General features: G+C 46.7%; 4 protein-coding genes across 5 annotated transcripts; 1 reads left to right on the top strand and 3 right to left on the bottom strand.

The window, feature by feature from the left end:
- The first annotated feature begins 284 nt into the window (after positions 1 to 284).
- LOC146295106 (activity-dependent neuroprotective protein 2a-like) lies at positions 285 to 5,282 on the top strand. The gene is made up of 4 exons (XM_084695795.1): positions 285 to 553; positions 1,041 to 1,159; positions 1,282 to 1,374; positions 1,556 to 5,282. The coding sequence occupies exons 2-4, from the start codon at positions 1,052 to 1,054 to the stop codon at positions 4,793 to 4,795; spliced, it is 3,441 nt and encodes a 1,146-aa protein (XP_084551921.1). The 5' UTR covers positions 285 to 553; positions 1,041 to 1,051; the 3' UTR covers positions 4,796 to 5,282.
- A 364-nt stretch (positions 5,283 to 5,646) lies between these two features.
- On the bottom strand, positions 5,647 to 7,084 carry ggcta (gamma-glutamylcyclotransferase a). Its single transcript, XM_084695796.1, has 4 exons — positions 6,864 to 7,084; positions 6,476 to 6,621; positions 6,236 to 6,368; positions 5,647 to 6,024 (listed from the first exon to the last, which is right to left on the bottom strand). Exons 1-4 carry the CDS (start codon positions 6,972 to 6,974, stop codon positions 5,899 to 5,901), a joined length of 516 nt encoding a protein of 171 aa, XP_084551922.1. The 5' UTR covers positions 6,975 to 7,084; the 3' UTR covers positions 5,647 to 5,898.
- A 652-nt stretch (positions 7,085 to 7,736) lies between these two features.
- Positions 7,737 to 10,912, bottom strand: snrpd1 (small nuclear ribonucleoprotein D1 polypeptide). The gene is made up of 4 exons (XM_084695797.1): positions 10,758 to 10,912; positions 10,248 to 10,324; positions 9,833 to 10,024; positions 7,737 to 7,949 (listed from the first exon to the last, which is right to left on the bottom strand). Exons 1-4 carry the CDS (start codon positions 10,769 to 10,771, stop codon positions 7,873 to 7,875), a joined length of 360 nt encoding a protein of 119 aa, XP_084551923.1. The 5' UTR covers positions 10,772 to 10,912; the 3' UTR covers positions 7,737 to 7,872.
- A 3,218-nt stretch (positions 10,913 to 14,130) lies between these two features.
- Positions 14,131 to 27,004, bottom strand: LOC146295103 (ankyrin repeat and IBR domain-containing protein 1-like). Of its 2 annotated transcripts, XM_084695911.1 has the most exons (21): positions 26,814 to 27,004; positions 24,843 to 25,213; positions 23,423 to 23,594; positions 23,162 to 23,293; positions 22,052 to 22,237; positions 21,419 to 21,536; positions 20,432 to 20,643; positions 20,251 to 20,339; positions 20,012 to 20,156; positions 19,631 to 19,785; positions 19,431 to 19,519; positions 19,201 to 19,331; positions 18,821 to 18,955; positions 18,475 to 18,561; positions 18,291 to 18,357; positions 18,057 to 18,202; positions 17,645 to 17,823; positions 17,036 to 17,087; positions 16,716 to 16,772; positions 16,445 to 16,568; positions 14,131 to 16,319 (listed from the first exon to the last, which is right to left on the bottom strand). In XM_084695911.1, the coding sequence occupies exons 2-21, from the start codon at positions 25,028 to 25,030 to the stop codon at positions 14,899 to 14,901; spliced, it is 3,885 nt and encodes a 1,294-aa protein (XP_084552037.1). In that variant the 5' UTR covers positions 25,031 to 25,213; positions 26,814 to 27,004; the 3' UTR covers positions 14,131 to 14,898. The 2 variants fall into 2 exon arrangements, with proteins under 2 accessions (XP_084552037.1, XP_084552039.1); XM_084695913.1 differs by lacking the exon at positions 18,475 to 18,561.
- Between the last annotated feature and the right edge of the window lie 953 nt (positions 27,005 to 27,957).

Genomic DNA, 27,957 nt, shown 5'->3' with positions numbered 1-27,957 from the left:
TTTCAAAAGCTTTTTAGAACAGAAAGGCGACTTTAAAACAATCCAACAGCCAGCAATGTGTATTCTTTTTGCCTCCCCTTTAGAATTCAGAATTCAAATTACTAGACAAAAAATTATATCCTGAGAAAAGTGGATTTTGAGGGGTACCGCTCCATAGACCTCCATTCATTCTGCACTCGCTCGTTAGCGCCCTCACATGGAACTTCAACTTGGAAGTTTCCCGAGTGGCAGTTCTCTCTATATTAGACATTCTCTGGTACTGGTCTATGCAAATCAGTACTGGCGTCACTTCCCAGACAGCCATTTTTTTTTTTGCAGGAGGGAAGAAAGATCGACACAGCAGCAGCATATTGTAGTAGTATGCATTATTATTGCTGTTAGCTGTTGTATTGTAGCGGGTGCGTCCTCTGTAACGTTACTGGATTTGTGAGTACAAAGCATTGTCCACGTGGCTTTAAATCAGTCGCGTGATAGGTTATTGTCATTTGGCGAGTGGAAGCTGGTTAGAAGCCGCAAGCAATCCTTTCAAGCATCTTCCATTTGACCATCGAAGGTAAGGATGCAAGTTTGTCAGTCATGGCCCATGGTTGTAACACAGAATCACCACCACTATATATAGCATATCACAAAGGGTGAGAGACGAGTATTACACCGTTAATGAAAGCTATATATCAAGCCATTGTTTTATAAGGGGCGTCTTTGATAGGAGAGGCAAAGTTGGCTACGGTACGGTACAGCTTAATTAACCAGACTCGGTTTTTACAGATAGCCGACTTGGAGCAAACATTTTTTTATCTAGCTTTCTATTAGTCAAATTAAAGTGGCTCGTGTTTGAAGATGGAAAATGCTGTACCAGGAATGCTTTTTTCACCACAGGATGCAGGGTAGTGATTCTATAGAACTGGGCCCAGAGAGATGCTTAACAAAATAAATAATTTTGATAATAATGTATATATGACCAATGTGTTGCCTGGTTCATCATACCTTTATGAAATTGTGTGCTTCATCAATATAAACTCTTTTGATGCCGTTTTCTTTAGATTGCCTTACAATGTACCAGATTCCTGTTGGAAGTTTGGATGTAATCCGAAAAACCAGGAGAAAGGTGAAGCACGTCCTGAGTGACATTGGCTTGGAGGACTGTCAACATCTTCTGGAGGTAGGCTTATATTTACTTGACAGTTCGAGTGGGGACAATATTATTATTATTAATTTTTTTCTTACAATATTATATTGACAAAGTATTGTGAGCTTTCTGCTTTGGTGTAATATCTGATTCAGGAGCTGCAGAATTCTGACCCAGGTGATGATGTTTTTCTTGAGACGGAATGGACCGATTTAACGGAAGGCTTCAATGGCAGAGGGAGGAAAAAGGTAAACATCTCGTAGGAGTTGATCCTAAACCTGCTGTTGGAGACTTGAAACAAAAAAAAGTAGGATAGACATCCCACAAAACTATTCTTCGAACATACACACACATAACTGACCAACAGTTCCCGCCTTTGTATACAGTTTGATCTAATTCACTTTCGCTTGTGCTCCTTCTCCTCTTTAGTGGGTGTATCGGACGGATGCAATGTGCTGCAGCCTGTGCACATATCACACACGGAACTGGCGAAGCTTTAAATATCACGTACAACGTGAACATGACTACGAGAGGAAATTATGTGCCCTGTCACCCTGTCCCTTATGCCCATTTGTAGGACACCCTAAAGTTGTCCGAAAGCATGGCCGGCTCTTCCATTCTATCTCACCAGTACCAAGTACAGCAATCGGTGCAGCCGCGGTACGGCTGATATCGCAAAAGAAAGGAGAAAGGTACCGATGCCAGAAGTGTGCCTTTCGGAGTTCTGTCTTATACGCCATCAAGAAGCATGTCCTCCTTACACACCTTGGGAGTATATTGCGTGAATTCAGTAGTAAAACAGTGGACCCAGAACATCCACACTCAAAAAGATACTACTGCAAGGACTGTCAGACATCTCTTGAAAACCTCGACCAAATGCTCCACCATGTCCTTGTTTCACCAGCCCACAAGTTGATAAACGTACACGTGAAACCCTTCATCATTGAAAACAGAAACAATAACACTGCCACATACCGCCCTCCAACAAAAAGCCAAGTCCTTGCTAAAACGGAACCGCTCCAGTTAATTAACAGTCTCCTGGTTGCGTCCTCGAACAACCAGCTTGTGTCCTCACCTGTGACAGGAGCTCCTAACAGTGTCTCTTTCATGTGTGTTCCTGGGACCAACCTTCCTCCCCAGGCATCAGCCCTAGTTCAGCTGGCCAGTGCCGAGGCAAAGGGCTTGATCAAGCGTGGGACTCCCATAAACTTCCAAAGTGCTTTACCCACAAGGACGGGACCAGCCACAATGCCCTTAGGTGGCATAGGCCCACCTACTGCCAGGCTTGCCATATCATCCAGCGCTGCTTCGAGGCAGGCACCACCCATGGGTGTGCCTGGGCGGCATCAACAGCAGCCATGGACACAGGTCCTCCAGCAGCCGCTTATGGTGACACAGAAACTCCCGCTCAACCAAACCACCCCACAAGGCACAATGCTGACTTCTCAGTCCCTTTTAAGTCATCTGATTCCCACCGGCAACAAAATAAATGGCTTGCCGACATACACCTTAGCTCCATTAAAGATGGCGCAGTCTGGTTGCATGGAAACCCCTCAGAATACAGGCAGTCCTCTCCAACCAATAAAGCCAACAAGTAATTCCTTACCTCAAGCCAAGCGCTGGGTCGCGTGTCCCATTTGCAATGAACTCTTTCCATCCGATGTCTATGAAGTACATACAGAGGTTGTCCACAAGGCCACATCCAGAAATGAAAGCATGGCAGCAAAGGCACCATTCCTCCGGAAAATGCCGGACAAAACGGTCAAGTGTTTGATGTGCAAGGTCTTGGTGTCTGAAAAGGGGCTTCTTGAACACCTGCTGCACGGTCTGGACTGCATGTTCTGCTCTCAGAAGTTTAACTCGATCAAATCTTTCGTCGACCACTCCAAAGAGCACAATCCCTCGCAAAAAGCCTATTGTGAATACATAAGGCGCGAGTACAGACTCTACACGAACAGCTCAGGGAAACTTCTCTTTCCTTACTTTGATATAAACACGACTGCACCCAAGGAGATACTGGGAGACACAGAGCTCAACCTCGCCCTGGTGACCAAATCTCTCGACCTCATCTTCCTAAAGATGCTGCCTGTCAGTAGTCATCCAGTGTGTTCCACGCCGATGAAAACGGTTCGCACACGCTGTTTGTTTTGTGATGAGAACTGCCAAACTCCAGACAAATACCAGGAACACTTGCGACACAAGCACTTTGTAGACACTACCGTCCATGCCATTTTGAAGACTGCAGCATTCAAGTGCATTTACTGCAATGGGGTATACACAGGAAGAGTCACACAAAGGGCAATCGTTTTCCACTTGCGGCGTTGCCAGTGTGCACCCAAGGAACCGAAAAACACTGAAGAAAGTATGCCCCCCACCAGTGGACAACCAGTACTGCTGCCTACTTCTAACAAGCTGAAAGTGGTGAAACCTTCCCCAAAGCTCCAAAACAATCAGGCGTCTGTGTTTTACTTTGCCCAGTTTCAACAAGGACCAGTCTTACAAGCACCGCTCCTTCAAGCAAAGCTCCTACAAGCCCCGCTCCAACAAGCGTCGCTCCAACAGGCGTCGCTCCAACAGGCGTCGCTCCAACAGGCGTCGCTCCAACAGGCGTCGCTCCAAGAGGCGTCGCTCCAACAAGTGGCGTCGCTCCAACAAGCGGCGTCGCTCCAACAAGCGGCGTCGCTCCAACAAGCGGGGTCGCTCCAACAAGCGGCGTCGCTCCAACAAGCGGCGTCGCTCCAACAAGCGGCGTCGCTCCAACAAGCGGCGTCGCTCCAACAAGCGGCGTCGCTCCAACAAGCGGGGTCGCTCCAACAAGCGGGGTCGCTCCAACAAGCGGGGTCGCTCCAACAAGCGGCGTCGCTCCAACAAGCGGGGTCGCTCCAACAAGCGGCGTCGCTCCAACAAGCGGCGTCGCTCCAACAAGCGGGGTCGCTCCAACAAGCGGCGTCGCTCCAACAAGCGGCGCCGCTCCAAGAAACACCTCTACTGCAAACACTTCTCCCAAGTCTAATCCCTATGTCCAGCTGTGAGCCTGAACAATCTGAAGCAGAGAAGCTAAGCAAGCTAAGGTTGGAGATGGCATGGAAGGAAGCCATGGAGGCCAACAAACGAGAGAGACAAGAGAGGGCTGCGATACGCAAAAAACAGGAGCTAGAAAGGGAAATGGCACAAGCCACAGTACAGCCTGAGATAGAGATCGACCCCACAGTTCAGCTGGCACTGGATCCCAGCGGGCTGGAGCGTCAGGCCCCTGAAGAACGGAAAGACTTCCTGACCAGATACTTCCACAAAAGTCCATACTTGACCAAGAAGGAGGCTGATGAGCTGAGTAAAAGACTGCTGCTCACCAAGTCTGAGATATCCCTGCTCTTCGGCAACAAGCGGAGCAGGTGCTTAAGGACCATACACAAACACACTGCTGCTGTCTTCCTTGGCTTCAACATGGCAGAGTTGAACAAAGTCAGGCATAATCTTCTCATCCCAGAAGTGGTCTCAGCAGACCTGGATGAGACTGAAGAACCGGAGAAATCAGAAGAAAAAGAGGAAACAGCCGATTCAAGTAAACAGTCTGAATCTGAGGAGATTGCAAATGAACAACAACCTGTAGAATCAGAGAGGACACAACTTTCAGAGGCTATAAATGTAATGGCTGAACCAGATACATGAGGAAAAGGATGTGGTTGCATGTACAGTACCAGTCATAAGTTTGGACACACCTTCCCATTCAATTGAATGGGATACCACGTGTCCACACTTTTGACTGGTGCTGTACACTTTGTGTTCCTCAGCAGTGATTTCTTCCTAGATCTGTGGCCATGGTGCACTAGGTTGTTGACAAGGTTCATAAACTCCATAGGATTTGGGACAGTTTGGGAATGTGTTTTTTTATAGTTGATTTGGGAATTCTGTTCAAAGGATATCTAACTTGGCCAGTTTCCACTGTCAGTCATCCTACTGACATTTCAAATACCATGTTTGTACATGCTATAAAGCATAAGAGGTATTTTTGTTGATATGTTACTGTAAGTATTTGCAACAAAAAAACAAACTTTGTTTTGAGATCTAAATTTCCAAGAAATGGTATCCATTGGCTCTTTGTTCCTTTTATTGCTGTTTCAACACCCAGCTAACAATAAAAACCTAGGCTCTTCAATAGTGATTTACTGTCTTCATTAATGCTTACAAGATGAACTTCTCGAGCAACTGTGGTGAAAACAGACTTTCCCTATGAAAGTAGTACTTCTCAGCATCAGGTGTCTGATTTATCCATTCCATTTGCACTTGGCCATAGTGTATCTTTGTTGAACAGGTTGACATTTGATTCAAGTATATGGTTGATTGAATTCTTTAATTTTGGCACAAATATTCCTCCATAGTTGTCCAGGTTTTATGTGGGTGGGGAAAAGAATATGAACAATGGTAATCTGTAATTCCCGGCATTGTGTTCATTGTTTGCTCATATTTTGCCACCAATATTAACCATTTAAAAAAATTAATAATGATACTACTGGTATTTGTTTTTTTTTTTTTTTGCATAGTCTTTAATAAAACATTTCAGATAAATACAAAATCATTTCATTATTAAGTTTTTAAAAAGTAAGGTATAAGTTAACTCTTTTTACCAACACACCTTTAGATGGTCACAAAACAGTGCTGTGTTGCGCATCAAATTTGACCAATCCAATCAGTACCAATAGTCAAAGCATAGTCAAAGCTTTCAGTTCATATAGCCTAGCTAATCCTGGGTTCCAGCTGCTTCTGAGCATCCTCTACTTCATGACTGGAGCGATCTGGTCCAAGATAGAGGGACCGCTGTAGTTGTTGGTCTGCACAGCCTGCAGACGCTTCTGATACTCGGAAGGAAGATTGTTCTGCTGGGCACCTAAACACACCACCTATACAACAAAGCGCAGCGCAAATTTGTCAAGGGGTGTAAATGAAGATAGCTAATAAAAGTTTCAAAGCAATGGCTTTCTACAAAGTGTCTCAGAGAGATAGCACGTTTTCCTTCATCTGATCATAATAGGTCCAGGAGTCTGTGTACACTATCACATTGGAGACATGACTGCTCCCATATGACAGGAGTGATATATGTCTGTGTGCTACCTGCTTGTACTGTGGGGAAGGAGGGCAGGCATGGAAGTGGTTCATCTGATAGGTCCGACAGAACACCGGGCCGTCGTCCGTCTCCACAGTCACCTGAAGGGGGTTGTACATTCCCATGTCCACTCCCTCCTGCCTACGGGCGCAAACACAGCGAGGCGTCATTATCTTTATTCTGGCCAAGATCATTCTTAATCGACAATGGCTGTCTGAAAGGAGTTTGTTGTAATACATGTAACTCACTTGTCCAGGCTATCAAGGTGTTGGTTGTCCATTTTCCAAACCACCCCCCATACCTCCAGACCAGGGCTGGCCTCGATGGTAGCCACTCCACCATGCCACCGGTTGTCCACATGCTCCCCCCACAGCCCAAAGTTCAACACATGGTCCTACAAAGAAAGGAAACACGCTGTTCAATCTACTAGGCAAACTCAGAATCTCTATTTGACTTATATGGTCAATTGTTTTTCCTATTGACCATGCCCCAAATACAATAGCTGCGCTGATGCAAAAATGATTACTGAAAAGTGACAACTGACGTTTATACTGTATTTTTAACAGCTGGTTAAAAAGTAATTAGTGATCAGTATGTTCATGAATTTGTTGACAGGTATTACATTAAGCTACCAACCTTTAACCGACCCGTGTACTGAAATACCGCAGAAGGGTTTGCCAACTGTAGTCTTTCTTTCAATAAATTGCTCCCAAAAGCAAAATACATGAAGTGACCATTGTCAGACATGTTTTATGGAAAAAACGACCATTAAAAGATCAGGGGTTTTGCTAACTAAATAAAGTACATCACTTTTCACTATTCCTGTCCCGTAGTCTTCTCTGGTTAATGTTATGGCAGATTGCAACCAACGTTTGAGGTGCATCATCGCCACCTACTGTTCAGGAGTGTGACCGCCTTCATCCTCTGAAGCAATGTGGATTGAGATCCTTTTTTATAGACCGTTGCTTAATTAATAGGTGTGTAACGATACACATCTCACAATACAATACGTATCACGATACAATAAGCGTCAAGATATTTTAACAAAATGTTAAATATAACCGAAATTCAATTAACAGATTTATTTCCAAAACATTATCAATCATTTTCTTTGTTGTACATACGATTTATTTAACTGTTCAAGCAATTTCTGTGAATGCAATGAAAGCACACATGACGCAAGGTGTAGAGTAGGTCACATGCTGGTAGCTCAACCAATAGGATCAAACGACCGTCATGTTATAATTATAAACTTATTGCCATAACTCGACGATACATAGTTTAATTGTTGTATTGCAATATATTGTTACACGATATTGTTACGCCCCTATTAATTAACGAAGAAAAAAGGCTCAGTTTACTTACTTGGTAAACTCACTTTATGGTCAGGTCCTCACCAAACCAAAATATAAAAATTCAGGAGTCTTCTGGAACAATGTCTCGGGTTCACGCTGCTTGCTTAGGCCCATTCTCACAATTTTATGATTAGATTGCAATGAAAAGGCTCACTTTTTTTTATCCAAAGGAATATTTTAATGTACAAAATCAAAAAGACAACAGTGTGAATTCAAAGATTTCCTTTGACAAAACAAGAAAAAAAAGTCCTGTACAATCAGTGGGAGATGATTGAGGCTGCATCGACAGATTATCTCCTAGGACCACCCCGGCCTCTGCCCCTTCCTCTGCCACGGCCACGGCCCCGGCCTCGCCCACGTCCAGCCACTACAGAGGAAAGACAAAGTGAGTGGTCAGTGATTGCTTCAGCCAAGTTGCATATTGAAAACCTAACAAAAGCACTGTTCTTACAATGTTACTGGGCCTGTCTACAGTCAAGCGTTACCATATCATGACCAACATTGAACATAGGGCTGGGCGATATGGGTAAAAAATTATCACGATAGGTATTTATATTTCCATTCGATAAAGAGAATTAAGACGATAGACCACAGATCCGTAGTAGTAGCAAAATAAGTCTCTTCCGCAACTTTTTCCCTACCCTCGGCATAAAGTTGAGGCAGCGAAGTGTGAAAGAAATGTTTGTGGCCAAGGAGCATGTACCTGGGGTCAAGTAACTTAAGATTTTTAAAAACTTGCTTTTTATCAATACATTGGCGCAAACTCACACTTTCTGCATGTTCCAAGGAGTGATTTTGCTTCCGGTGGTAAAAAAAGGTTTGTCGTATCACCAGACTTGGTAGCCACCTGTTTGTTTACTACACAATTTGCACCAAACATTGCTCTGCTCTGTCGGATTTCAAAATGCCAAACCACTTCAAAATAACTGAAGACTAGCCCTTTTTTTCTCAAAAAGACTCATTTCCGCAGTTAACATTAGCTGCTACACTTGAGGTGCTCAGTCAGTATATTTTAGTGAGCGTAGGCTACCATTTCTCCACAACTTCCTGCTGCATCACAGAAATTAAATTGACTGTTCCTAATTATTCTCTATCAACATTATTGAAAATGAATTAATGTTACGATATCTTTGAGGGAAGTCACTACTTCGATAAAAAAAAATATATCGCCCAACCCTAATGGAACATCTATAATTTCTCTCTGTGGGTAGCAGAACTGAAACTTTCTAAATTGCTCGAGCAGCTGTGTGATCATACTTGACTGCACAGATCCATGGAAGAATAACCTTTCATGGAAAATATCCCATGTAAATATCTCCAGGTTCAGCTCTTACCTGAAGCCGCAGATCAATACCCCTGACTACTAATGAAGATTTTCCTTGTTTACCTTGCAAGGTGATTATGATCTCACAGCTGGATTTTGTACTTCGGACCGATGAAATAGCAGGTTACAGTGACTAGGTTGTTTAGACTTAAATTGACATTGCTCAGTAAATGTCCTCACTTGGCCAGATAAGATGTAAAGAAAACGCCAATTAGATCAGACTGAATTCCTCACTCATGTCATGGTCAGGAATCTTATTTAAAAATTAGACTTCCATCACCGATTAAAGAGGTAGATTGTCCAAATGCTGTATAATACATCAATGATAAACACTGAGCACGTCCAAAGACAGATTGAATCAGACTAATTTGAGTCTTGATCATTTTCCACAATAATGATACATTTGTGATGTACTGTTGATGGTTACTTTTGAATGAGTTTTCCTTTACCTACAAAAACACTTCATGGACAGCTAATTGTTTAGCAGATAAATGGTTGATGCATGTTTCCAGCCCTTGCCATGCATGATGTTTTAAGACTGACACCTTAGAACAAAGATGAAGATGCCAGAAGAGCATCGGTCCTTCTGGTGTTGACAGGACTAGGGGGTGAGTGAACAGTTGCAGCAGTGGCTAGCAAGCTAGCACACTGGTGGTACACTTTTCAGCCCAAAGACTTTAATATTTCATAAACCGTGCAACAGAACCTTCACAATACAATAGAAACCGCAATGGTGAACGAGAAGCACATTTTGACACCTTTCGAGTCTACGTACACGGCTGCAAAAACTGGGAAGACAGAAACTTAACTAAAACTGCCTTTTGAACCAACCCTGCCTCATACACCAAGCAGCTTCTGTTGACCAACTGCAACCTTTCATAGCTCCTTTTCTCTTCCCATCTGCCATTTCTCTCAGTTTAGCTCACCTGCTTCTCTCTTCTTGGACTTGACTTTGGGCTCTATGTCCACCAGCAGGGTGTCCAGCGGCAGGCTGTCTGGCAGGATAAAGTAGCGGATGTTGTTGCCACGGATGCTGAGGGACTCCAGCTGGGTGGGCTCCCTGTTCTTCAGGGTCATCTTCACCGCCTTCAGGTGAGTGTTCATGCTCACATCCACACCTGAGGACAAACGCACATCGTTTATAGACTGCTTCATAAATGATGTACTTTTCATCGCATTCAAGGGAGACCAACAGACCGTTGTGAAGTTCCTTTCAAATACACACACACGTAGACTTTGGGTATATCTATTTACAAAGATGCTTCCATCTTTCTGCACAATAGGTGCAGGTACAATGGAGACGAGACCAGAAGGCTAAGCTAACAAGGCAAGATTCCTTACCTGTAATAGTGCCGTGGACTTGAGTGCCATTTTTTAGTTCGATGGTCACAGTCTCGTGACTGAGTTTCATCAAAAACCTGTGGTAGGCAAAGATTCGATTTGAACATGATTTACAGACCCTTGAACAACAACTAGCCAACTAATTCCTTATTGCTTACACGATGTTCATAATACTATTAGTCGCTAGCTGGCTACTGCTGTTCCGGGTATCTTGCAACAAAGTGCAAACTGCAAACCAGCTACTGAGATAGATTGCTGCATATCAGGCATGTGTGGTACTGAACACACACACATTTATTGAATGCATGGAACATCGAAATGCAAGTAGGGCAATTCTTAAGTATGAAAAACGAGCTAGTTTCTTCTTCTATGGCTAACTTGCCGCTTCCCGCCTCGTACTCAAAACAATCAGACAATATCGAAAATCTAAACCCATCAAGCACCATCGTGCATTTCTCCTCAAAGTTTATCATAACATACGATAGAACGTTATTTCACGGTAACACTTACCGGACGAGTTTCATGTTAGTGATGGACTGTAGAGACAAATCCTCCACCAAATTCAGAAAAATTGCAGCGTACAAGTGAGAACACAGGCCGCTGTTGAATGAATTACGTTTTGGACGCAGAATTATTTCGTCATTGACAGCGACTTTACAACCTACTTCTTGTTCTCTGGGTTTTTACGTGAGTTGGCATATATCATGTTGCAATACTGCCATCTTCTGGTTTATCTATATCCAGAACAATCCAGATTCTAATTTACAATTATCCTTCCAGAAATAACAACAATAACAACTCCGGCTATTTCATAATCTTCAACATATTCATATTCTATAACATATTCTTCATTTTAATTAGCATGTATTGCCTTTCCGTTTCATATTGCTTAGGCTACAATTAATTATTAGCCTATATGCACTCCCATCATATGGAGTATCCTGTTAACTTTATGTGTGCTATTCTTAATCTAGACATCATTACTTGCTCTTTCTTATTAAGATACCCTCCTCAGCACACACCTTATTTTGAATCACATGCAAATGTCATCCCTTTACAAGTTAATCCCAATTGTTGTTGATTAATATTCTTCCAATCAATGCTTTTCCCCTCCGCTTGTGACAACTTAATGTTGACCTCCATTAGACCTTTTATATCAGCTGTACACCCTCTCCTTTCCTGCAATGCCTCTTTGACCTGGAGCCAGAGGCGTTGTTAGACATAAAGCTCTACTGGGGCACAGGCCCCTCAAATCCCTTTTTTTCTTTCAAGCTTGCTGCGCACAATGCACTACTCTGCTATAGAAACTCTGCTATAGAAACTGATATAATTTACGCACAAATACTGTTTTTTGAGCTTCTGTAATATAGTTCTTATGTTTTAGTCAAAATACGATGATCGGTAGGCCTATCATTTAGAAACTTGTTTTAGTTTTGTAATGTTTTCTTATCCTACCTCAATTCTGACTTGTGTGCAGAGTCTGACACCTGGACTTCTGTGTGCATACTGCAGTGGCTATTTGAGCTTTGATTTTACAGGCGTCGATTGGGATACTGCATTCATTTATTCCAGGATTATCAATCTAAATGAATGCACTGACTAATAAAGTAAATTGTTCAAACTCAAACTTTAGATTTTACTGGGGTACAGCAGATTTATACTGGGGCACGTGCCCCAGTATCTAAAGACGCCCCTGCCTGGAGCCCAGCTTTTTATTTAAAGCAATGGTAGCTACAAGACTGTGTAGTGTAGTCGGTTATGTCCCTGCAATGTTTGCATACTGTCCTCCCATGTACGCCTACTTACTTCGTATAATGTGAGATGAAAGCCAGCGCTTTGCGATTGTTTAATATCGGCAGAAATATTCGCAAGAAGTTGTCTTTGTAAATGGACATCGACCAAACCATCCCTAGTAAGACTATTGCCTATTGTTAGACAACTTGTGTTTATCTGACTTATAGGCTATGTACAATTGTTGTTCAAAAAATACTGCAATAATACATGTTCTTTTTTTATTGAGAGTAAACTTTGCACTGATACTTTCACTTACAGTAGGCCTAGGTTCACACATCAAACATTGCCTCCTTTTATTATGGACTGATCAGGAATGTATCAAGTATAGAGAAGAAGCGCAAGCAGGCCTAACATTAACATCTGTAGTTGTTTAAGGAACACACAAATTAACTGGAGTAGAAAATATGACAGTGTTGACACATGAAAATCAAATTGAAAAAAAAACTAAACATGTAGGCTACAGGATTCAACTGGTAAACTAATTATCCATATTTAGACAGCGACCCAACTTCTGTTTCGCATATGAACGCGCATCCTAATGCGCCACATGTAGAGCTTCAAACACACCCTGGCACCTACTCTCCATTTGTGTTGATAACAGCACTGCTGGCACTCTCTATCATCGGTCTGGCGGAATGTTCATCTCAATGCATCAACTCAATTATTTTATAACAAGTGCATTGCTCTATTGGACCACGTTACCCCTTTACCACCAAACATGGGACGGGTTCGGTTCCAGTTCGCGCTCATAAGAACTTTTCGGAGGATCTCGACCAAAAATGAATGGATTCATAACCCGAAAAATTAGGAATAGGATATTTTTCCCTGACCTGAAGTTAGAACTGTCGCATCAGTGGGCGTGTCATATTCTACATGTTGGAAAGAGGATGTAGAGGCAGTGGAGAAGACAGGTGAGAAATCATGGGGGGAAAAGCGTGCATTAATCTGCCCACGAAACCCAATGCTTGGTGACGTTCGACGACCATCGTCTCCTGAGTGTCAGGAAAAGCTAGAAGGTAGCATGAGAAGAAGGAAGCTTTATGTAGAACAAGTCGAAGAGTAGGATAAGGCTGGGTTCACTCAGACGTAAGGACAAATAATTAGCCCCCAAAAAAGAATTCGCCCATCGTTGATGACACATCATTGATTACAATGAATCCGCTCCAAACAGGTGAAAACGCGGCCTGGTTCGCTACATAGCACCAAAGTTCCAAGAATCCTGAACGGTGAAAAAGGGGGTCTCAAATGTCAACCGTATCTGAAAGTGTAGCCCTGTACCCAAATGTAGCATGGGAGTAAGGCCTGGTTTATTTTTTTGCATAATAAAACCTGCTCCAGGTACACTTTCACAAAAGTAGAAAAATCATTAAATAAGAGGGCCAATTAAGACTTGTATATGTATATTGCAATGCATAGTGCAACGTCTTCCTTGACAGTTGATGCATTAAGGGGAGATTCTAAACCGTCCCATATGGCAGATGCTTACACTTCCATATCAACACAAAGCAGAGCATATCACTGTTGTACTCACAGGTCAGACATCAAATAGGATCACTCCAGAAACATCCGGGTCTTTTGATGATCCATGTTTTGAATGTGGTGAGAGCCACATTTGCCAAGAGCAGTAACTAACCCACTGAGAACCATGAGGACTGAATCACCAAAGAAGGTCAACCTGTCAGCACAATATTCAGATGCTGCAATGGACATGTTGGAACCAAACACACAGAAAACCTGGATGGAGTGTTGAAATGGTTGATTCATCAATTAAGCCCTGTTCAGTCTTTGATCATTTTTCTTTAGTTTAGGAGCATCCGTTTTGCCAGACACGTTATTATATATGTTATGCCAACCCCAGCTGTTGTGCTACAGGGTGTAAACGAGAGACGTTTGAATACAGTTAAGTATCAGTCGTACTTGGTTTGTACCATCAATGTTGAACCTCTTAATATGGAAATAGACACCTAACATATGTGCAGTCATTGATCATTTCAACATTTGATAAATGTGGAAAGAAACATAAATATAAATACATCAAAACTGTTCATAAATAATGATTCAAATAAAAGGCACTCAGACTTATAGCGCCGGCCTTTCTGAAAAATGAGATTTAATCTCCACAAAGTGAACCTGTAATATAGATGGAGTGGAATAAAAAAAAAAAAAAAAAAAAAAAATAGAAAAGGGCCCCTTATCTACCCCCAATCCCCGGATCACCACCACCAAGGTGACAACTTACTATTGAGACAAATACTGTCTGTTTATCAGTAGTATCAATCAATCAATCCATATGAAGTCCAAATCAAGTAACCATTTGAAAACACCGTAGCCCACTTAAAAATGCCCATGTCTCATGACCCGACAGCAGGTCTGGCCCATGGTGGTGATCCTTTCATTCATAATACCACTAACCACTCATAACAAACCCCCTTCAATTGGAGATATGTGGTTAGGCTACTACAGGGATCAAAGTGCACATTTCAGTTTAGCCTTTCTCTCTACTGCAGGTCAGAATGCCTCAAAGTCAATATGTCAATGTTTTTTAGTTTTATTTTCATTAACAAGGAGCCTACACGGGAGAAAGGAAGTCAAACATAAGAGGCGGCCAGAACAGAACAAACCGAAGTTGCTTTTGAAGCAGCTGGAAAGGCTCTTTCCGTCGCACGGATCATGACATCATCAAAAGTGGACGCCCTACATCGTCACTCTCCCCCTCTCTTTCCGTCTATATTCCCCTCTCACGTCCTCCGTCCTGTCTCTGCTAATCTTTAAACAAATCGGTGGTTTGTGTGCCGTCACACCAGGCACACTCGCTCCACCTGCACCTCGGGCGGGAGAGAGAGGGCTGCCGGCTGTTTCAGTGGAGCTCACGGTCCGCCTCCGTGGGAGCGTCGCCTGCGCCCAGCGAATGCGTGTCGGCTACATCTAGCAACAGGTCCACACACTCTTCCCCCTCCTCCTCCTCCTCCTCCGGCCTCTCCACACACCTCTCACATTCCAGCTCCAGCGTGCTGGGTCTCAAAGCTTCAGGGCTCCCTGGACAGGGGCAGCGAGCCTGGCCTCTGCCTCCCTCCGGCTCACTGTCCTGGGGCTGCTGGACCTGTGGCGGGGCCTCCGTGCCATGGGTGGAGGTGCTCTGGGTGTCCGGCAGGTCCTCTGCCTGGTCTTGCGGGGAGAGTTCAGGGGAGTCTGTCTCCGTGGTGGGCGGGGTGTCAGAGGGGACCAGGCTCATGTCCTGGGGGCAGTTTTGGGGGTGGTACCAGGCCATGATGGTGTCCAGTAGCTGGGTGCTGGCCGTGGGGTCCAGAGGCTCCAGGCAGTCGGGGTCGCTCGGGGTGAAGGCGCCCCCCGGGGGAATCACTGGAGACAGCAGGAGGTCTGGGAATGAGAGGCACAGCTGGACAGGGGGTTGGGAGAGGGGGGCCGGGGTCTGGTCTAGGCTGCAGGGCGCAGTGTGATCGGGGTTGTTTTCTGGTGCATATGGGGTTGGAAGGTCGGGGTCAGGGTTGTGTGCGAGTGCGCAAGGTTTAAGATAGTCGGGGTTAGGATTGGGTTTGGCGTCGAGGGTGTACGGTGTGGTCCGTTCCAGATCAGGAGCGTACAGGCTGGAATGGCAGTGACTCTGGTTGTGGTTGCGGTCATAACTGTGGTCCGGGGTTCGAGCAGTCCCGGCGTTTCGGTCCTGCGTGTATGCCGTGATTAAGGTGCTAGGGTCCACGTGGTCGCGGTTGCGGTCGTAGCTGCGGTCGGCGGGGATGGGAAGGCGGGTGTAGAGGTGGTCGTGGGGCGAGTAGGGTTTGGCGTGCGTGTAGCCATGTTCGAGGTGGTAGGGCGTCTTGATGTTCCCCAACTTCATAAGGCTGTCTCCCAGCTCCAGCAGCTCACCGCAGAGGGTGGGGGGAGGTGGGGGGACGGGGGGGAGGTGGTTGTGGGAAGCGGGGAGGGGAGGCGTGCTGTCTGTCCTGGAGGGGGGGCGGGGGGGCTCGGGGAGAGAGGAGAGGTGGGAACCCGACGCCCCCTCCGTCACAGCGGCCCCCTCCCCCGCCCTGGCACCGCCCACTCCTCTCTCCGGCATCCGTTTCTCGGCCAGCCTTCTCTCCGGCTCCAGCACAGAGTCCGGCTCCATTCGGGTGCCTCGGTCCTCCCGCCCTCCCTCTGTCCCCCTGTCTCTCCGGGACTCCTGAAGGGAGAGCTGGATAGCCAGGAGGATGTTGGGGTCGTCTTCGTCCATCGAGCCCAGTGCTCGCCTCCTGCCTTCTGCACTCCTCTCCTGGCCTTCTGTCACAAAACACACACACAAACCACTCATGTTAGATGGGATCACGCGTCTTTGAGATGAGATCCAACTGTACGACTCCTGAGGCGCATTCTGGTTTGTGTGACTCCGTGGCCGTGTGCTGTACCTATGCTGTCGCTCCTCCTGTTGGTCTCGGGGGTGTTGCTGTTGCTCCGGAGGCTGTGCAGACTGAGCATGTCTCCCCTGCGTCTCTGCCGGTGTCGACGACGGTACTGGACGTCTGCATACTCCTGCACAGCAACACAGACGTCACCGACCTGAACACTAACCCCAACCACCACATCCGCTCCGGAACAACGTATTGAGATGATTCACTCAGGCGATTGGATGTGAAAGATGCCTGGTGTGGGTGGGTGTTTGTGTGTGTGGGGGGGTACCTGTGTCTGTCTGTCTCTCTGTTCTTCTCCTCCAAGCACAGAGTGACTCCTTAGCATCTTAATACACACACACACACACAGTAGATATCAGCTGCAGACATTGTAGGTGTAGGGTTAGACATGCTAGGCTTAACGCTTGCATACACAAACATCGTACCGCCACCAAGCTAATATGTATCCAGTATGTTACTGACGTTGCAATGTGTCCTTGATGACTAAATGAGCATTACAACTGAAAGCGGGTAGCACATGCCTACCAGTGTGTTAGTGAGTTTATTTGAGCTATAGCAATGATTTATACAATGTTTGTCTAATCTTACCTCAGGGGATGCAAATCCAAGGTACTCCCAATCCCAGGAACCAGCAGGGAAACTGGAACACACAATTTACTTAGAGACACACATATATATATATATATAACAATTTCTCTAATAAATAAACTTAACCTAATAATAATAGTAATAATAATAATAATTCCTGACCCATATGAACTACTATACTTTACAATGCTATTTATGTAACAGAAATACGTATTTGAGATACTGAATAATACTGAATAATTCACAATTGAGAATAACCTAAGATAAGAATAACCTTTATTCTTACATGTACATATTGTACAAAGTGACTTGTGCTGGCAGTTGGGTCAGATGGAGTTCAGTGTGTCCGGATGCAGTTGGTTTTTAATCTATATTTTGTCAGGGTCTAGTATCGAGTCTCCTTACTTCCTGGTCAGTGTCTAGTATTGAGTCTCCTTACTTCCTGGTCAGTGTCTAGTATCGAGTCTCCTTACTTCCTGGTCAGTGTCTAGTATCGAGTCTCCTTACTTCCTGGTCAGTGTCTAGTATCGAGTCTCCTTACTTCCTGGTCAGTGTCTAGTATCGAGTCTCCTTACTTCCTGGTCAGTGTCTAGTATCGAGTCTCCTTACTTCCTGCGGGGTGCCTCGGGGGAGTCGTTGGGTGCCACGCCCCTGGCAACGGAGGCCAGGAACTCTGCCCTCTTCTGCTGCACCAGCTGCGCGGCGCTGACGATCTTGTGGCAGGGCGTCCTCAAGTACGGCCTGTTAACCTTCTGTGCCAAGTCCTCCACCACCATCTCCAGATCCGTCTGCACACGTGCCATACACACACACACACACACACACACACACAAGACAACATGGAACACACTCCTGCATGGATACGTAAACTACTGCAGAGACCAGGGAGACATTCGCTCACTTGAATGTATGTTTACAAGAGAACATAAAGCATGGCCATCTTATGACTGCGTCTGATGGAGGTGAGAGCTGACACTTATTGAGCCCGTCCTTCAGACCGTTTGTCCGCTTCGACACTCACCTGCATGAGCTCAAAAATCTCCTTCTGCGTGCAGCGCGGCTGGAGGAAGAAGCCGTAGGGGTAAGAGCACTTTAGCACGCGCCGCGTTTTCAACAGCTCACACACGCCGTCCTCAATGAACCTGGTGTCTGGAGAGGTGCCCTCACCTGGAGATACACACACACACACACACACACCTTAGGACATCTCATGTACCGTAAATGCATCCCAGAGAACAAATGTCAGATTGCTCACGTCCGATGAAGGCTCGGCTAAGTTGCTCCATTTTCTCTTTGGCGGTTTTCAGTAGTTTCTGCTCCAGCTGAAACCGAGAGAAACCAAAACCGTCAGCATGAACATGCGCGTGTCGCTACACTACGTACAGCGTGGATACGAGGTGGCTCGGGAAGCTGACGTTCGGAGCGCGTGTGTGCGTTACCCTGTAGCTGTGTTCGTGGTTCTTGTAGCGTGTGTAGTAGTGCATGAAGCGGTCCAACTCCTGAAAACTCTTGTGCTTCTTTTCGGCCTGGAACCAAAGAACACTCGATGCACAGTCTGCTTGGTGCCGGTGTGGGAAAGCGAGTGCGTGTGTTTGTCGGAATACATTTCGGATATCCCGTGAGGTTGTGTTGTGACTGGGGGGGGGGGGAGGGTCAGAAACCATCAGCACCACACCGGCGCTTCGGAGCCAGGCCGTGCATGACTGGTCAGGACCACGGACAGGACCCGATCGGAGGAGGTAGAGTCTCCTCTGGTTGTGTGTGTGTGTTTGTGTGTGTGTATACCTCTACGGTCATCTCCTTGGACTGCTCCTCCAGCTGCTGGATGACCTCGTAGCGTGTGCAGCGATAGTAGCCTCCGGTGGACGAGCTGTGCTTCTTCCACTCCTCCAGACAGATCCAGCAGAAGTCGTACTTACACTGGGGACAGAAGACCACGGCAAGCTAGTCACGGCGCCCTGGCTGAAGCGAGGTCAAACCGACACATCGAGCAAACAAGTCAACGGGTTACATTCCCAGCACAGTCCCTTAAGGGGTTAGTGTTCTCGAAACGGCAGCGTGTGGGATGTATTGTACACCGTTAAATATTCAGCAGGCACACATCTCGACGGCCATTCAGACATTGCGTCATCCTGTTAAAGGTGCGCGTGCGCGCATAGGCACACCTTGGCACACTGCATGTGGTTGCAACCCTCGTTCTTCTGAATGGGGGACTTGCAGTTGGCACAGGGTTTACAGTTTGTCAGCAGCCATAGGCAGTTGGCGGCGTCCTCGTAGGCATCACTGACACCAGCCACTGTAAGGACACACACACACACACAGACATCAGTGTCTCCGAGGGGCCCCACGTACAGAAGACCCTGCGCTCGGCAGTGTGAGGTGCGTGCGCACGTACGCTCCTCGGGCTTCATCTCCGACACCTTCTGGAGCCACATCCTCCACGTGTCACAGTCGCACGGCTCGTGGGCCTCCCCAAGGCACTCCCTTCGCCGACGGAGGCGGGAGACGAGAGAGAGGGGAAGGGTTAGAGACAGCTGCGGGTAAACCAAACATACCTGTGTGTGTGTGTGTGTGTGTGTGTGTATGTGTGTGTACCAGCAGAAGAGGTGTCCCTTGCCACAGTCGACGGCCGGGGAGGGCAGGAGGGGGAAGGCGTCGGAGGTGCCCGGCCCGGGCCTGGTCAACCGGACGGCGCGCTCGCAGCGCACTGCTGGGCACCAGCGGATGGCAGGGTTGTTCTCCACAAACGCCTGGAGGAGCGGGCCAGGAGCAGGAGGAGAGAGAGAACCCGAGAGAGTTGAAGTGTTTATGGGTGTAGAGAGTGGGGCAGTAGTGGAGAGGGAGAGGGAAAGTAGATAGGTCAGGGATGACGGTCAAAGGGCATAAAAAGGGGTCACTAGCAGTTGGAATGCGAGTGTATCTTAGAGTAAGTATACATTCCGTGTGTTCTGGACATATGTGTGCGTGTGTTTGGACCTTGATGTCAAACTGCAAGTAGCGCTGGTCCATCTCTCGAGACACCACGCTCTCAATGACCTGGACTGGCACAAGCTGGTAGCAGTCATACGCTGGGCAGAAGATGTTGTGAGCTTCTCCCTCCTGGATCTTCACATTCAGGAAACTGACACACGCACACACACACGAAACTTAGTCCCTCATTGGCCCTTTTCCACGTTTGACCCTAGGACCAACACCTGCGTCATACAGGCACTTACCCTTCCCAGCATGCTCGGCAGAACTCGTGGCCACAGGACATGTCCACAGGGTCCTCGAACACAGAGATGGCGCACAGGCAGATGCCACACTGCAGACACACACACACATCAACTCTCACAAAACGGGCTTCCAGGAGAAACCATATCGACTCCAAGTGCTCCGTCGTCATGATAGACCCACCTGCGCCAGCCCCTCGTCTCCTGGCGTGAGGCAGCTGTCGGTAGGGGAGGTGAGGGTGAGGGTGAGGGGGGAGCGCGGGGTGCGCGGGGAAGGTAGCGTGTCCCAGGCGTTGCAGCCGCTGGGCGGCGGGGCCGGCATGGACACCCCGGAGCGCTGACAGCAGTCCTCCGCATCTAACATCCAGGCCTCCAGAAGCTTCTCCCTGTCCCAGTCTGGAGACAGGAAGTGTGGTTAGGCCTCATCCCACGAGAGGGAGGGCTGGAGACAGGAAGTGTGGTCAGGCCTCATCCCACGAGAGGGAGGGCTGCTATGCTGGATATCAGCAAGGTGCTTGTCTTCAGTACTACAGCCAAATCACAGTCGTGTTGATATACTAGAACCGCACAAGTTATTATGAAAGATCAGCGTTACATTCAGAAGGAATGAGTAAGATAGAAGGAGGGTATGAGTGAAGGAATGAGTGAGTGACTGTTTAACATTTAGTTCTAAGAAATATTTTAATGTTCATTATTATTATTTGTGTCTTGGACCCTTGATGATAAGCAGTTTGTAGATAAGTTATTGATGTTATCGTCATATGTACTCTTCTCTCGTTTTAAGCAACGCCCTCATAATTTCCCTTTGAATGAAATATTTTTTGCACTACTCCGAATGCCAATATCATTTGGTCATACAAATTCAATTCAGATGATCACGACAACAAGGGTGGCATATAAAGATACAGATTCCAGCCTCCAACATTTCAGTTCGTAGTCGTGCATTCTGTCACCAGGATGTTATCAGCTCTGTCTGATCTGATAGCCTTTGTGTCACCATCACATTCTCAGCGTTCCACCCCCTCTGTAGCAAACATTTCAAATGCACCCATGACGCAACATCTCGCATCCTGCCGCCTCTCCAGAACCCTCGCGTCAAACGAGGAACATTGCTACACCCAGATTGTATCTGACGGACATACTTTCATGTTGTTAACACACACACACACACCGTGAGCTCGAAGCAGGGCCTCAGCCGTGAAGAGGGGGGCCTGGAGCATGTCTGCCGTCTCCACGATCAACATGTCCTTCAGCCTCCTGAGGTCCTGCAGCTTCAGCCCCTCGTAGGGCTGCGGGGTCAAACAGAAACACGGGTGCTGAGTGAAGGAGGGGGTCAGTCCCAGGAGGTGTTAGTCAGCTTTGTAGTCCTAACCCTGTAGGTGAATGTGAGTTGTGTAAGGGCTAGTCCTAACCCTGTAGGTGAATGTGAGTTGTGTAAGGGCTAGTCTTAACCCTGTAGGTGAATGTGAGTTGTGTAAGGGCTAGTCCTAACCCTGTAGGTGAATGTGAGTTGTGTAAGGGCTAGTCTTAACCCTGTAGGTGAATGTGTTGTGTAAGGGCTAGTCTTAACCCTGTAGGTGAATGTGAGTTGTGTAAGGGCTAGTCCTAACCCTGTAGGTGAATGTGAGTTGTGTAAGGGCTAGTCCTAACCCTGTAGGTGAATGTGAGTTGTGTAAGAGCTAGTCCTAACCCTGTAGGTGAATGTGAGTTGTGTAAGGGCTAGTCCTAACATGGACTGTGAGTTATGTTACTGTTGGCTCCAAGAATGTAGGTGAAAGTTGAACTTGTCAACTTGTGTGTTGACCTCCTTGCAGCGCAGCGTGTTGGAGTTGGAGCGCGTGCTGTTGCGGTTGAGCGTGTGCTGGGAGAACACCATCTGGGACTCGAGGCTGAGGGCCAGGTCTGTGTGGTGGCACCGCTCCGCATGGTCGCACGGGGTCAGCTTGTCCTCGTCCTCCACAAACAGGTTGGCCTCCCCCTGCACCAGCAACTAGGAGGGGGGGGGGGGGGGTGGAGAAAGAAGGTGGTGGGGGTGATGTTTGTGGAGAGGGTGGGGGTAAGTAAGTCAAGTTTATTTGTATAGCACCTCTCGCAGATAAAAATCACAAAGTGCTTCACAACAAAATGCAATATAACACTTCAAAATGATGAATGCAGGAACATTTTAAATAGAAAACATGACAAACAACCATAAAAACCCCTCGACCAACTAAAAGCCTGCTTGAATAGCAAAGTCTTGAGTTGCTTTTTAAAAGCTTTGACAGAAGTTGCACACCGCATAAAGGGAGGCAAGGCATTCCACAACCTAGGGGCCACTGCTCGGAATGATTAATCCCCTCTAGTTTTCAAATGGGTACAGGGAGCCACGTAAAGCTGACCTAGTGACCTCAGATTACGAGTGGGGGTATGAAGCTGTATCAAATCAGAAATATAGGGAGGAACTTGTCCATCCTGGGCTCTGAAGGTGAGGACCAGGATTTTCAATTGAATTCTGTACCAGACTGGTAACCAGTGAAGTGATGCTCAAACAGGTGTCACGTGTGCACGTTGTTAATGTGCGTTCAAAAGGGTGAGGGTGGAGGATGTGGAACAGGGGTAGGCAACCCTGGTCCTAGAGAGCCGCTGTCCTGCACGTTTTAGATGTTTCCCTGCACCAGCACACCTGATTCAAATGAATGGTCATTACCCGGCTTCCACAGAGCTTGATAACAACCCATTCATTTGAATCAGGTGTGCTGGAGCAGGGAAACATCTAAAATGTGCAGGACAGCGGCTCTCTAGGACCAGGGTTGCCTACCCCTGGGATAGGAGGATGGGTACATATGTGACAGGAGTGAACGTGGTGGTGTTTCAGGTAAAGCATCGGTCACACGGGCTCTCGCCATATCAAACACACACATGCACACACACACACCTCCACACAGCTCTTCATTCCTGCGGCAGCGGCGTAGTGCAGACAGGTGCTGTGGTGGTTGTCGGTGGCGTTCACATTGGCCTTCTCATACTGGCCCCTGTCCAGACGTGCGCCGGTCCAGCTCAAGATCATCTGAAGAGGTACACACACACACACACACACACACGCACACACACACAGAACAAATGACGCTTCTGAAACCAACTCGTTCGCTCCGCCCGGGGGACCCAGATTGTTCCGTGCGCGTGTCCGTGTGAGCACCTGGAGGCAGTCGGCCCTGCGCTGCTCGTCTCTCTGCGGGCGGGCCAGCCGGGGAGACAGCGCCCCCTCTGGCAGCAGCAGGATCTGGGGGCCCTGGCACAGCACGTGGAGACACGTCTCATTGTGGACATTCCTCTTGTTGGGGTTCCCCTCTTTACTGAACAGGAATGACCTGAGGAGGAAGAGAGGGAGACAGACAGACAGACAGACAGACAGGAGTGGAGAGAACAAGAGGAGATATTATTAAAAACTCTAAACAACACACCGTCAAACAAAGGGGCCATTATAGAGTTCATGTTTTTAAGTGCTGCAGCTGCACTCTTCAAAGAGAAAGAGGGAGAGAAAGAAAGAATAAGGGCATCAGAGAACGAGAGCACAGTGGAGGGAGAGAGAGAGGTTGTTCACTACTCTCTGCTCTAAGTCTAAAAGATAATGGATGGACACGCCCTCACACCAAAAAAAAACTAGCTTACACACACACGCAAATAAATCTAGCCCCTTCACAAACAGACTGCCACTGCAGTCCTGCATAAGTCATTAAACAGCTCCCATTTGTCTATCAAGGGCTCCATTTCCTAATTGCATCCCACCGTACATTTCCATCCCTCCTGTTCACATCCTTCTCCATTCCCCTCGATTCTCTCGACCCTCCTCCTCTTCCGGCATTATAATGCTCAATCCAGTAATTATAGCGTGCCGCACAGGGCAGCTTGAAAGTATAAAACCGCCATTTCATAGAGCATGTGTATGAGTGCATGCGTGTGTGTTTCAAATGCTAAACAGTAGCATTGCGTTAGCAATGGCCACATTGTTTGCGGTTGTGACGCCATCCTTAAAAAAGGGATTTGTGGTCTCTGCCAAGCTGAAAACCGCACGTCTGATGACCCTTTTCGTCCGTCAACCATAGGCTGCATCTGATCTGCATCTCCGTCCAATCTTGTCTCATCTCCCAAAACACCACAGAGAGGCCACACCCCCTTCCTGTGACAGTATGGCCTGGCAGGAAAGGCCTGAAATAGACCTATAATTAGCCGTCCTTTGATCTGCGCACGCACGCATACACACAATACAAAATGTTATTAATACTTTCCATACTTTCCTAAATACATCCTTCCCAGATACAAGAGGAGTGGAGGGAATCACATGACCAGCTGTATATGCATGGACAGCGAGAGATTTCCCTCACGGCAAAGACAAGTGTACAAAAATGGTCTTCTTACTTCAAGCTTCAATTCTCTTTACCTCTCCTCCAGTTCTTCTCCCTCTCCGCTATATTTAAACGCACTGTATCTTTCCTCATTCCTTGACCAATCCGAGGGTGAGACATTGACAGCGTGTGTCGCCCTGTGTGTGCAGCAAGCTATTTGAGCAAAAATACCACACAGTATGATGGTGTGTGTGTGTGTGTGTGAGTGGGTACCTTAGCAGGCGGGTCATGGCATGTCTGCAGGCGTAATGCAGGGCTGTGTTGTGCTGGTAGGGTTCTCCGTAGGAGGCGTTGGGGTCCAGGCCATCCCTGAACTGCGGGTTCCCTTCGTACAGCTGCCAAGCCAAGGCCTCGTCGCCGTTCACCAGCGCCTTGCGGAACTTGGTGGCCGTGTTCCCCATGGCACTTGGTCCAACGCTGTAACTTCAACTGCTGCTACGGCACCTCTCCTCCTGCTCCTGCTCTTCCTTCCCCGCCTCCGGCTCCTCTTCCTTCTTTTCCTTCTTCTCCTCCTCCTCCTCCTCTCCCCTGCCTGATCCCACCTCTCAGAGTGACATGACCACTGCTATGGCAACACTTCTGCCCTGAAGGATAGGTGGAGCAGGAGATGGAGACACAAAGGAGAGTGGTTAAAGAGTGACACAGTAAGAGAGCAGAGGAAAAACCAAACGGGAAGGCAGGAAAAAAATGGTCAAAGAAGAGGGTGAGAAATAGGATGAAAAACAGGGCAGATAAAGGAGGAGATGGGGCGGGAGGCAGAGAGAGGGAGAGACGAAAGGAGATAAAGGAGAGCATTAATCAATCGAGTTATCTATAAATCAACCCAGCGCTGCAATCAGTCAATAGTCTTCCACATGACAGCAAGTTTTCTCCCATCATAACACTGTGTGTGTGTACAACAGGATGTGTCCATGCTGTATATGTAACCATGCAGGGCTAATCCTCTGAAACAGAACCAGTTTGCTTGCTTTTCCAGAAAGAGAAGCACGACAATCACAGGAATGGCCACCGGCTCTTCTGGCTTCAGGGTAAAACCAATTTGGTTCCACATGTCTCAGTCACACAAAGACACATAGTCTGTTCAAATGGCTGCTGGTGTCCGACAGAGTATAATTACTGTCTCCATTCTCAGGCCATCTGTGCATCTCAACAATGACCCTCTATGGTTCTGCTGTTGGCTATTTGTTGTATTGTAAAACCCCCTCGTATATCTGTCTCTCGTCAGCTTGGATTTCACACTCACATGGGTGCAGACGCCTCAATTCCTCTGTTGATGGCCATCGTGGGTGTTTACCTACGTTTCATTTTATGCTCCAGTAAAGCCTATTCTAGACAGTGTGGCCACACGTGTAAGAGCTCGAGTGTGTGTATTTGTGGGGGTACTATAGTTTGTAGGTCACGCTGTCTGCTCTGCTCCCAGTTCCACGCTGGCTGGTTTACTTCCAGCTCACTTCACCCCCTTCTCTGTATCGGACAGTCTCAGAGGAGTTAGAGAGAGACAGACATGATTTAACCAGTGACCCATCTCCCACGGTGTGTCAATGGTCACATGTATAGATTAGAGAATTAGTTAATGATTTCACTAGTTCATGTTAATAGGTACATAAAAACATCGGCAAATTGTGGAACTGTCAACACCTTACTTCCATAAGCATTGGAAGGGAACCGCAAACATTAGCCTAGCTGTTATCCTCCTTGTAACTAGCAAGCTGATAGTAGGACACAAAGCACACTGGGTACTTCTATTGCAAGAAATACTTCCAGGTGAGCTTAATGTGAAATGCTCAGCATTTATGGAGAGCACAAACAACGTATTGATTTCAGAATATCTGGTCTGTGCCCCTGCCCCGTACACTTCGAGATCCTTTGTTCGACGCTGTCAGTGTCATGGGAATGACAGGCGAACGTAGGCTACAATTCAGATATGATGCATTTGATTTAGACAATTCATAGAAGACTGACCAGTCAAGCCGACCTAACCCCTCCTACTTTATACATCGATGGAATTGTGTACGGAATCATTCTAGATTTCTAGTTTGCTTTTGGCTAGCACGCAGTAGCAAGCTCGCAACTGTGTCTCTAACATTTGCGTCGCAAGCTAGCAACAGTAGCTAGCTAGTGGCATGCCAACAACACACAGTCAGTGACAGTGTCAACCAACCACAATATTTTGTATTTACTTACACGATCTGTTCTCTTAGTCGCCAGTTGCACATCCAAAAGAAATACGAGAGAGGAGCGCCATTATCTGGTCATCTAACGAGTGGCCTCCCAGTTCCCCCACCATCATCCTCCTGGTTTACTTAGCCACAGACTGAACCCCAATGATGCTGAACCCGGGGACTCGACACTGATGCTTGTGTTTTGGTTGCTGCCAGCCCCAAACGGCGTAGTGCGCATGTGCATAACCAAATGTAATTGTCCGATTGCGTCTGATTGGTCCATTTAAACGTACGTATTTCATTATGGGTGCGTCTCATTACCATTATACTACCAGCCTTAAATGATGCCACAAAAAGATGTATCAATACATTGGATATAACAGAGACTATAATAGATTATATCCATGAAGAGTCCTCTGTAATGTCTGCATTATGTGCATATCCATGATACAGAGCACTGTTGTATTGGCAGGTTGCGAACACATCCAGACAGCAATTAAATTAAGTGCAGCTCCAGAATCGGGCCATAGGTGTCAGCAACTGGTCGTTTGGTTTATGCAAATGTTGTCCACACTGAGCTGTGCAACTGTTGTCAGTTGAACCAACGAGCTACAGCGGATATACGTATTGAGAATGAAAGATTCTATAAGTCGTTATGTTGACAACATATGTTTTTGGGGGCTTGCCAGCAACAGCCACATAATACTTTAGCATGAAGAGGACTCTTTAGCAAGAGGAACCATGCCAAAAACACACCACTTGGAACCATTTGGGTTAACCACATTGGTATGGTCTCTAGCCGACTGTAGATAGATGTAATTAATTATAGTTTAGGTGTAGTGGCGTTTGGTTAACTTAAATCACGATTTTAAAATCCATGAAAGGCCACTGATACAGCATTAACACACCTGTGTTGTCTACGCAGACAAAAGAAAGTTAATTTCAAGTTCATATATATTGAAACAGCTGAGTAGTAGTAAGAGGCCTATCTATTATTACATGTGTGGCCCCCACTTAACACACAGCTCACATACACACTGTTTTATGTTATTGGTAAATGACCATCAGATAAATTCACTTAAAGACCAATGGCCAGAGCAGGGGTTCGATCTTAGATCATTGCTTAAATAATAGCGCTAAACACATCTGAGATCACCCTTCTGCCC

The sequence above is a fragment of the Hypomesus nipponensis genome, chromosome 4, assembly GCF_054491055.1.
Source record: "Hypomesus nipponensis isolate SF chromosome 4, ASM5449105v1, whole genome shotgun sequence".
Classification (NCBI taxonomy): domain Eukaryota; kingdom Metazoa; phylum Chordata; class Actinopteri; order Osmeriformes; family Osmeridae; genus Hypomesus; species Hypomesus nipponensis.
This window is presented reverse-complemented; position numbering and strand designations above follow the sequence as displayed.